At 38.4% G+C, this 11,081-nt stretch overlaps 2 protein-coding genes across 2 annotated transcripts; one reads left to right on the plus strand and one right to left on the minus strand.

The window, feature by feature from the left end:
• Window positions 1–419: 419 nt before the first annotated feature.
• LOC118813646 (metalloreductase STEAP1-like) lies at window positions 420–5,987 on the minus strand. Its single transcript, XM_036579093.1, has 6 exons — window positions 5,822–5,987; window positions 5,063–5,184; window positions 3,849–4,191; window positions 2,107–2,273; window positions 1,230–1,394; window positions 420–997 (listed from the first exon to the last, which is right to left on the minus strand). The coding sequence occupies exons 2-6, from the start codon at window positions 5,156–5,158 to the stop codon at window positions 743–745; spliced, it is 1,026 nt and encodes a 341-aa protein (XP_036434986.1). The 5' UTR covers window positions 5,159–5,184; window positions 5,822–5,987; the 3' UTR covers window positions 420–742.
• A 187-nt stretch (window positions 5,988–6,174) lies between these two features.
• On the plus strand, window positions 6,175–9,844 carry LOC118813655. Its single transcript, XM_036579107.1, has 6 exons — window positions 6,175–6,281; window positions 6,859–7,031; window positions 8,116–8,224; window positions 8,401–8,520; window positions 8,621–8,699; window positions 8,854–9,844. The coding sequence occupies exons 2-6, from the start codon at window positions 6,934–6,936 to the stop codon at window positions 8,943–8,945; spliced, it is 498 nt and encodes a 165-aa protein (XP_036435000.1). The 5' UTR covers window positions 6,175–6,281; window positions 6,859–6,933; the 3' UTR covers window positions 8,946–9,844.
• The last annotated feature ends 1,237 nt before the right edge of the window (window positions 9,845–11,081 follow it).

Consider the following 11,081-nt stretch of genomic DNA (forward strand, 5'->3'; position numbering starts at 1 on the left):
ATAATGTATAACTGCTATAATATCCTTGCAGTAGTGTCTATAGTAATACTATCCTACAGTAGAATATTATACTATAATAGTATCATGAAGTAAACTATAGTAATTGTCTGAATGTACTATATAAAAATCTTATAGGAGTCCTGTAGAAATTCTTGTAGTAGTTTAACTTTTTTCCATACAAGTTTGTCCAAATATTGCATAATTTTTACTTAGTAAGTGGTTATTTCAGCAGAACATCTTGTATTTTGACTTAATGCATCATTATTTTGATTTTTGATTGCAGTGCTTCAATAAGCAGCTTATGCTTTTAGGGCTATAACTAAATATAGGCTTGCCTTTTCTGCCAAAACCTCCTGAGGTGTAGTCATCACGACAGAGACTATCGTGGTCAGAGGTCAGCCATAAAAGTGACAAGTGTCCTTTTTTCAGAGAATATGTATTTAAGATGTGTGAATTTTAACAGTGAATTTTAACAGTGAATTACAATGAACATGCAAATCATAAACCTTAGTTTGTATGGTTTGTAAACTGTTGTAAAACAATAAGAGAGGTCAATAATATTGACATCTAATCACATCAGCATTTAAATGGCATGACACAAGCAACTAGAAAACATATCAAATATGAAAAAAATCCACTTTTGCAAAACAGAAGTTACAGATTTTAAATCATACTCAACAAAATTGGCAGCAAACATACTCAAAATCCAACCTATATTTTGGACTTTATGTAACATAAAAATTCAGAGTGAGTCTTTGTCTGAAAGCCCCTTTCGGCCTGGTCTTTCCCAGCCATGTCGAATGCGATCCAGTCTCTTGTCCAAACAGGGCATGACCAGCACAGCCTTGACCAGTAACACCATAGCTGGGAGGAAAGAGGCCAGAATGAATGATGGAGGAGTGTACCACACATACTGCTTCAGTTCCACCCACTTCTTCCAGCCGTACACCAGAGCATGAGCCGTGCACAGGAACAGGGCTGTGTATCCCAGAGTCCTCTGCAATACAGAAACACGCAGAGAGGCTTTGTGAAACCATGAAAAAAAGAATGACAAAAACCACTGGGCAGAGTGTCTTCTACTTTGCCCGCCATGGCTATGAAATCAAATCCAAGTGCTCATAATCACTTTTCTGAGTGCAGACTGTCCGAAACATTTCTCATGATCTAAAACCTATACCACAACTTTAACATATCATACATGGTCCTTATGTTCTGTTTCTCTTACCTACCTGGATACACTGAAACTCTCTCCAGTTTAGCATGTCACTAACAGAGGGGAGGGAGGAGATGGCCAGCAAGGCCAGTATGCCCAATCCTAGAATTCCTAGAGAGATGTAAATCTCCATCCTCCAGACATCATCCTCGACCCATGCACTCTCCTTCTTTTGTTGCACCTACATAGATAACACAGGTGTTAGAGTTGTTGTTATTATGCTGAATAAAGGAATAAAATGCAGTAAACAAAATAAAATGCAGTAAACAAAATTTGTAACAAAAGTATAGCCCAGTTCAACCTTGAATTCAGTTTGTTAATATAGGAGTAGATTTCAAAGATAAGTGCAAATTTCAAAAGAATAACACATTTGGACAAACACCATGTGTTAGTATAAGAGCTCCATGGTGTAGTTAAACCTAGCAATATTTGCCCGCTTACATGCGCACATCGGCCTGACTATATCAACAAAAACACGTCATTCATTTCAACCCTATGCCAACAAACACAATCACTCCTTTATATCTTATTATTAGGTCTTGAAATCCAATGAGCTAGTTCACCTTCAGGAAACAATAGCCGACGCTGGGAAAGGACACAGCCATTTACTCAAATGATTGTAAAGCCAGTCAATCAAATTAGCCTAGGCATATTTCAGGGAGGAAAAAAAACTTAAAGAAACCCTGTTGCATGTAGGGCTATTATGTAAACCATGAGAGAATAATTGTATCAAAGACACACTCATATATATATGTCAAGTGGCTGGTGACATTTTGGTAGAAAAAGGATTTCAATAGTTTGTAAGAACATACCCTCCAACTAAGCCTAGAAACATCACAGCATGATATTTTCACTGACCACCACTAATCCACTTTGGCTGACCCTCTAGTTACCTGCTGATAGGCCCAGTTGAGAAGCTTGTACCTATAAGAGCGTCTCATTGGGTAGCTCAAGCTGTAAATGGCATGCAGACAGGCCAACAGGAAGGCCAGCAATCCTAACTGTTTCCTTACACTCATCCAGTTTTCCAACCAGACAGGGAAACGACTGTATTTAGTGCCTGAAAGAGAAGGGGCACAGTTTGGCTTATTTCATTTTACCTTTAGTGAATACATATTATGCAGAACTGAATATTAGGTAGTATTGGTAGTACCTTTTCAGAACATGAAAAGAGATAATATTCTTTCGAACTCTTCATTGCTCTGTAGTAGTTTTATCTAGGACATCATTAAAGAAGCTATTCAGCAGGAGTGGTTATGCACAGGAAGTCTGAGTCAGAGTATGCAGTAAACATTGCACCACACTGCCATATTCGGCCTTTCTGATTCAGCGTGATGCTGGGGGTGGGGTAGTGAGGGTGAGGCCATTCCACTCAGATTAGAACACAGCAAAAATACAGGCACAAATTTCATACTGAAAAGTCTGGGTGTGGTGGACCACTTAGAGACCTAGTGTGTTTCTGTGAGAGCAGAGCTTATAAAAGGGACAAGCAAAGACACAGTTTACACCTGAGTCATTCTGGTAGAAGAGGGGGAGGGGAGGTGAAGTGCCTGTGTGGAAAAAGTGGCAGGAGACACTAAAACCACACTGGCGTTTTTTCTATGTTTGATTTACATGTTTGTGTCACAACTCATGACTAAGTATCTTAAGATTCCTCTGTGAGCCTGTCTAATAGGAGGGTGCCTTTAAGAAGGACAGATTGAAGAGTGTAAACAATTTCTCCTAAAAATAGTACTCATCCTCTCTGTCCCCCTGTGCTTTCAATAAATTCACCCTGGCACTGATGTTTAAGAGCCCATATACTGTGTGGTTTCATGCATGAAAAACAGTCATTTTTACATGATCATTTTCTATCCTTTGTTTAGCACTTACAATTTAACCTGCTGCTTTCGTTTCTATGTCTTTAAAGGTGAATTCAACCAATGTTTAAAATTTCCAAACTAAATTATTAGAGCGGTTTCATGAGAAATGGTGCAGTGTAGAGAAACTGACTGACTCAGATTTTCCTTACAGTGGTGGTGTCTCAACAGTTGAATTATGTAGAAATCGCCGGAATTCCCCTTTAAGCCCAACACATATGTAAATGCTTTCCATTCTGATTGGCTGCCCATTTATTCAAAAAGCAGTTGAGTGAAAAACATTCCTTATAACTTCATTGTGAATGGGTGGGTGAACTGCTGTAGGCTGATATATTTAAATGCATGTGAAATCCCAAAAACAAAAATTCAAAAATGGGCTGTTTAGCAGCCTAGTTTACATATACAGACTGTATGGACTGGAAAGTGAATGTCACATTTTTAAACTATGTTCAGGTACTACATCAAACTCTTATTTTATAAAGTGAGTAAAATGTGGTTATCCAGGATATGGGCCTTTTAATGTGTTTTAAAAAAGTGATTGCAGTTTTGTGTTTCAACCATGAATTCAGATTATTAATATAGTAGTACGTTTGTATATAAAAAATATAGTAAATAGGGACAAATACCACATGTTAGTATAAAGGTTTAATGCCATAGTTAAACCTAGAAATCATTGCCAGCCCACGTTGGCAATGCCAACAAACACTTTTTAATGTATGAATAATGAATAACATCATGAATAACTGAGATTAGTTCATGCCACTTGCTTTGCTCACCTCTGTGGAGTTGGAGCAGGGCAGCCAGTATACCAGGCAGATATACGAGGGCCAGTAGAGTGATAGAGGTCCAGGGCAGCACTTTATTCAGCACCAGGATGGGGATCTTGTAGAAGTCGTTTTTACCCATAGATACATATGGCTGTAGCACATCCCGCAGGAAAGTATAGACAAAAGCCACAGCCATGAGAACAGCCATGAGTTTGAGAGGGAGGTGCCACTTAGGGAAGAGGGGCATCTTTTGTAGATGAATGCTGGCAGGGAACTCAAACTCTTCCATTGCGACTGCAGACAGTAGGCGCCGCTGGCTCAAGCCTGACAACACCTCTCCCTCCTCCGGCTCCTGAGAAGGAGAAAAGAGCTGTTGTCTTAAATCCAATTACAATCACAGAGGTGTCTGATCCAAAAATGATATAGTGCCTTAACAATAAACAACATTTAGTGGCAGTTTTCAACGGAAGATGCAATTGTACTCTGACAACACACACAACATGAGAACACTATTCATTTTCTGTCCAAGATTCAGACTTGTAACTTGTTTCCTTCTACTTTGCAGGTCTTTTCACCATAATACTCCCATCTTAAAGATTACCAACAACTAATGCTAAAGTAATTAAAAACTGAGTGAGAGCAGGAATGCATAATCCTCTTTTTATAAATGATAGCTATTAGGCTTCTTCGGGTCTTTATAACAGTTTTTTCTTCATTTTAAAACACTGCTATATTTTAGGTAATATGTCTTTAGTTCATAGACACAAATTTCCTCTCATTTGCACCTCATTAATTAACACAGTATTACAGTCAGGGGTGCAAATTTGATCTGACGTATATGTGTGTTGGTGTGTGGAGGTGGGGGTGTATGGTCTACATACAATGCTAGCAATTGCAGATTTCGTACATAAAACTAGGTTAACAAAGTATGCCAACTTACCATGTTCTCATTAAATCTATTTCTTCATATAGCAACATTAAAACACAAAAACAAACAATACTATTAACAGGACCTATATTTGTGGATGTTTGGTACTGTATTCATCATGTAATACAAATAAAAGGTACAATGACCATGAAATATGATTGGTGTTATAATAACAATACAATCTATGCACTTTTTTGTCAACAATTCTGTCACCCCACAAAAATTATATCATGTAATTTCATAAAATGCCCCAATCCCTCTCTAAATTCGCATCAATGGCTACAGTGTACAGTGCCTTTTGGGTTAGCTGCAGCTGCGCCAGTTCCACTTCACACAGCTGAAATCTTTCTTCATGATGGTCATCTCCCAAATCCTGAGGATCTCTCTCCATTCTGGGGCATGCAGCGACAAACAGTCCTGCAAACACAAATCAAAGTGTTAAGCCTGGCCTACATGGACTGAAGGAATGCACAACTGACTTAAAGAGAGAACTGTATAGCACATTCCCATGCCACGGATGAACTTTTCAGGCATGGGGTAACAAGAACAAAGCACGGAATTCACGTGACTGGCCTGAAGTACCCAAGACAGTAATCCTATGAGTGGGAGAGACTTTCACAGCTAGTGAGGTTAAGAACTTTCACACTCATCACAGTCATTTGTGTATTATACAAGGAGTTGAAAGCAATACATTTTATATGCACTACAATTATTATGGTACATCTAGAACTGTGTAGGTATAGTTAGTTACTATTTGTAATGCTATATACAGATCTGCACATTAATCTGACTCCCTGCTATATTTATCTATATCTGCTCCTGGCCACCAAAGAAAGAAATCTGTTAATAAATTAAGAGTCAGTGATCACTGAATAGTAAATCTTCTCAGAATGATACCCACAGGCTCTGCTTAGCCTCAGCAATGTGTAAAGTCCACTCAACGGTCTAACGACTTCTGCTTGGTGTGCAACGTTAACATAGACAGATGGCACTGGAGGAAGTTAAGTCATGCCAAAGGCGACATGATCTAACAAACGTAGCCACACAGACTTACCCAGAATTGGGTCAAACAGTCAAAATGAGAGCCATACATCGGCAGACACACTGCACACTTCGCAAAGAGTCGACAGCACAAACATGAAGACCCAAACACTGAACTCCTACAGTCAGGGACACGATGACCTCGCAGGAGTGTGTCACCACACACGCGAGATCTCAGAGAGACGTGGCGAATGTAGGCTACTTTTTGGAAGAGACGGCGAGTGAGAGACGTTAGCCCCGCCCCGTCTAGATCTCCACCTATCACCGCTAGCCATGGTCCCGGACCACACCCACTTTACGCAGCGGCGCTCAGATTCGGACTGAAACTTACTTCAACCCTTCATTAGACGAATGGAAACCGTTTGTGGACACTGGAGGGCTCTAAGCGCTCCAGCCACCCCATCGTTCAGCCACCGCAATGTTCTTTAGTGTACAAGAATAGAACAAGAATCGGTGATAAAGAAACAAAGAATGTAAGAAAATCTTTGGACTCACTGCACTTTATGAGAAATAATACTACTAATAATAAAACGCTAGAAGCGGTCCTGAATGCAAAGGTATGTCCCACATTGTAAATATGCTTGGTAAGTACATTGTAGCATAAAGTCTTCTTCAAAAAATCTATGAAAACATTCCAGCCCGTTTAAGAAACCTCACCTAATAGTAAAGCATGTGTTCAGCTACAGCATGCATGCACTTAATTACTACACCATATACTGATTTGCAAAAAGTCATCTTTATTTCATGATTATATAAATAAACATAAATAGACGTTTGTTTCAATAATGTTTCCTGTTTCTCCCACAGATAATATAATCATTTGTGAGTTTTTATTTGACTTTTATACTTTTATATTGTGCTATTTTTTATTATAGTAAACATGGTATAGAGTTTATCATTTTGAGTCTACTGACTGCAGTATGTGTAACGCTTGGTTCTTCTTTGCCTTGTGCCACTGACCAGAACTGAAGTTTTCTTCTAATTAAATTTTGACCAATTTCCTTTGGAGTTGTTCACATGACCATCCTGTGATTCTGTCTGTCTTTCCAGAAGGCCACATCAGAACCATTCCCTGTAGCATATTTTGCAGAACTGTTGTAGAGAAAGATACAGATTTAAATCAACATGCGTTTCACCACCTGGCTCCTGGCTGGCATGCTGACCATAGGCACATCCACACTGTGCTCTGCAGGCCCTTTCCACGCACAGTGCAAAGTGGAATGGTAAATATACTTTCTTTCTTTCTTTCTTTCTTTCTTTCTTTCTTTCTTTCTTTTGTATATTTCTAAGTGTCTTGGCATCAGTAATGACTGTGGATAAAATCTCAAGTGACAAATAAAATGTATGAAAATCACAGAAACTGCATTGTAATCATCAGTTCAGAGTTTGTTTATTTATAATGCATATTGAAATTACCACTTCGTCAAAGTGACTACACATTGCAGAAAGCTGGTTTAATGCTAATGGTGTTGTAAATGATTACAATATGGCAATATTATATTTCAAGATCTTATACTCGATAGTCTGGTTTATAATTATCCTTGGTAATTGGAATATCCAGAATAACATAGAAATCTGTGTGTTCTGGAGTAGGTTGTCTTGTTCGCCCAGTCTGTACAGCATTATTTTGCTGTTTCAGTCTTGGATGAATGTTCTCATGGGCAGTTTAGACAAAACAAAAGCATGTCTGTTACAATTCAGAGACACAGCTTGGGGCACACAGTCATTTGATCTCTGTTGGAAGCCAACATGTTTGTTATCCTTGCCAAGGCCTGCTAGCAAAAAGTAGCCACAACTTGGATTTTATGTCCCATCAAGAGTCAAATGTAAAGAATCTGTGTGATAATGACTGACAGGAAACTGGCATATATGCATTAATATACTTATGAATTACATTCACAAATCTGAAATGAAAAAAAGTGTTTCATGCTAGGATTGCAAATGTGGAAAATATACTTCGGTATGTGCTTGTCTTTGGTTAAACTGTCACTTCAAATGTTTTCAGAACAGCAAATTAATTCAGCAATGACCTCTTTACTCCACTAGATGTCAGCATTTGAATTTAGATATTTCGACATGATGCTGTGGTTTTTAACACACTGAGCGTTTTTTGCATTTCCCTAGTCTAACATGCCTGACTCAGCTCCCAAAGGGCTTGGAAATTATCTTATGAGCTGACTCAGGTGTTACAGTACAAGAAAACACAATAATATGTGGATCTTGAGCTCCTCAGGATTGTATCTGGAAGCCGCTGGGAGGAACACGAACTGACTTTAAAGCTGCATCCTCTGCATATCTTGGTTTCAGGTACTTTGGACTTCCCTGCAGAAACGTGTATGAGGCCTTGGTCACTCAGATTAAGAAGTGGAGGACAATGTCAAGTTGCATCATGGGGGGAGAAAAGTGTCTATACAAGGTAAGTCTGCAGGTGTTGTTTTAGAGAGAAAAACAGTAAAGAGTAAATAGCAGTATTTATTTTAAACATTTAATGACAAGTGTTGGCCAAAATGGTGCTCAATAAAACATAAAGTACTTGAAGGAATGTTGTAGTAATGCTGTACTGAATAGCAAATTCTCTATTTACATTTATAGCTCCAATCAGCCTCCCTGCACTTCATTTCAGCAAAGCACACCACGCCAGTAAAGAAATATGTGGATGATATCACCTTTCGACTGGTCTCTTATGGATTTTTCACTCATTGCCATGTATCAGTAAGAATCAGACAAAAAAATCTCTTAAATGCCTGTTTTGCATTTTCCTTTAGGGCTTGAGCTTATTATTGTATGTCAACAGCTCTAACTCTCTCCATAGGCAATGTCAGTCTCAGAAACATGGTATGCTGTTAGAGACCATGGCACCAATTACTGCAACCTCTACAACTTAATAGAAGGTAATGTATTACATGCTTCAGCTGCATGAAGTTCTTCACCAGGATGCAACCATCAAGAATCTTTTAATAAGCTTCACAGAGCTCACAGGCTAATAGGCTAAGGTTAAACAGGGAAGATTTGTGGTTTCTGACTCCGTTCTGTTCCTCTGTGTAGGGAGTGGACTGACTGAGGCTCCAGAATATAAGGAAATCACCAGTGACTTTATGTGCACCCAGCGGTCCTCTGCCAACTGTACTGTGTACTGAGACAGATGTCAGCTTCATGTTATCCTCACAGCAGTATTACAGATATTACTATCATAATTTAGGCATTACTATCAAACTCAATCTTTTAGAATATATTAGGTAAAATTAGTTAATTTTGGTTAAATACTTTTTTTTTTTACTTCAGTATTACTTGCAGGAAATCATATTTACCGAATTGTAGCCACTTAATTACTTCACCCTTTAAACATACTGGTTGAAACTGAAGCCAATTTGATCTGCAACAGCACATGATGAGATCACTGAAAACCTCGTGAGCAAACTAGTATGACTGGCCTGAAATATAGATCAGAAACACATTATCCTTTTAGGACACGAAAATTGATATGGAGGATCATCATGAAATTTACATACAATATAAAGGACAACAGGCATTTTCAAATTGTGTCAAAAACTGAAAAATGACAAAAATGGAGATACAAGGTTTTGTCCAGACAGCAGCAATATATGTTTTGTTTTTTTTTTCAAGAAAATTCTTCAGTGGTGTGTAATACATTTTTACAATGAAACCCTTCATATGTTTAAAGAAAAAAAGAAATAGAAATATTTCTATAGAGATTTTATACAGTATATTTCAAGCATTTTCAAATCTATCTTTTTATCTTTTCCTCCTTCTTTTCTATTCTTTTTGGTGAGTCCAAAATTTAATACAAGGGCAAACATTATATTTTATCTGCTGTCCTTAGCACAAAGGAAACTTTTGTAGGGCAAAAATAGCTCGTAGAACTGGTGAGGTGGGGCGTTGTCTTCAGAGAGACATTGTTCTTTTTTGACACATGGAGCAGTTTTTCTCTTAAAGACAGTGGTGTTGTGCAGATCTACTCCCAGCCATGTGGATTGGAGGGCAGCTTTTATTAGGACAGCAATATGCTCACCCTGGCTTGGCCATCCATCACAGAGAATCCAGCGCTCATCACTGTGACACTGCTGGCCAGGGGCGTCACTGTCTATCCTGGGTATTCTGCCCTGTAATGCCTCACACTCAGCTGTAGAGGGCAATGTCTGCAAGCTCCTCCCTCGCCAATTTAGCAATAATCAGTTTGTATTTCTGCTTTTTTCCCTTTGGTCTAAAGTTATCTCCATCTTATCACCTGATTGCAGTAATTCTGTTTTTTTTTTCTTTATAAAAGTTCTTTTGAACGTGATTTCTGCATTGAGATATTTTGCTTTCTTTTCTTTCAGCCCTTTTCAGTGGTAGGAAGTGTTTGATTCATTCTTTAGTAATAATACAAACATGTTGACATGTTGGTCATGTTGATTAAAGCTATGTATGTCCAGCACAAAGTCTTATTTTATGTACAGTGTGTCTTTGAGTGTACAGGGCCAAGCTGATGTGGTATTAGTGACGCTATGGATGATATTAGAGGGCAAAACATGGTGAGGCTTTCCATTTGCATACTGCTTAAGTCTTCTTTTTTCACACCATGCTTAATATCTGAACTACTGGTGTAAGTGATCTCTGAATTGAAGAGTTAAAATTAAACTACTTAAAGGGTAAATACTTAAAGAGTGAATCTGGAGCAATTAACAACAGCACATATTTTGAGGAGATTGTAAAATCACATACACACTATTCAAAATAAAAGTGCCAAAATGATACCAGAAAAGAATGATTTTCAGTAGACTATAAAACGTTTGAGTGAATGTTTTTAATAATCATTTTTGAAAATGAAATGCACAAGTGAGGACCTACACATAATGTTAAATATGATATGATTTTCCTAAAACTGTCCATCCAATCAAGGAACCAGTTAGGAACCTTTTTTTGGACAGTTATTCTTTATTATTAAGATTTAAGGTAAATGTAATTCATGCATCTCTAATTTAATCTTAATTCAATAAAAAATGCAATAACACATTCCCTCACCACTTTCTCTCAGCACTGAGGCTGCTCTTGATGGGTGGCTCTGTGGTCAGGGGGGAGGAGTGTAGAATTTGTGACACCTTTTTTTCCTGCTGGCCGACCCAGCTCTCAAAGTGATGAAATTTGTCATTGATGAAAGGGTGCAAAATCCTCTCAAAACCAATTAAAGAGGCCCTGGCCCTCAGGGGCAGCAACCGGCAGCCTGACAAGGGCCCACAGTGGGAGTGCAGAGAGGTAATCAGTGCCTGGCTATT

Source organism: Colossoma macropomum, unplaced genomic scaffold (genome assembly GCF_904425465.1).
Source record: "Colossoma macropomum unplaced genomic scaffold, Colossoma_macropomum, whole genome shotgun sequence".
Taxonomy (NCBI): domain Eukaryota; kingdom Metazoa; phylum Chordata; class Actinopteri; order Characiformes; family Serrasalmidae; genus Colossoma; species Colossoma macropomum.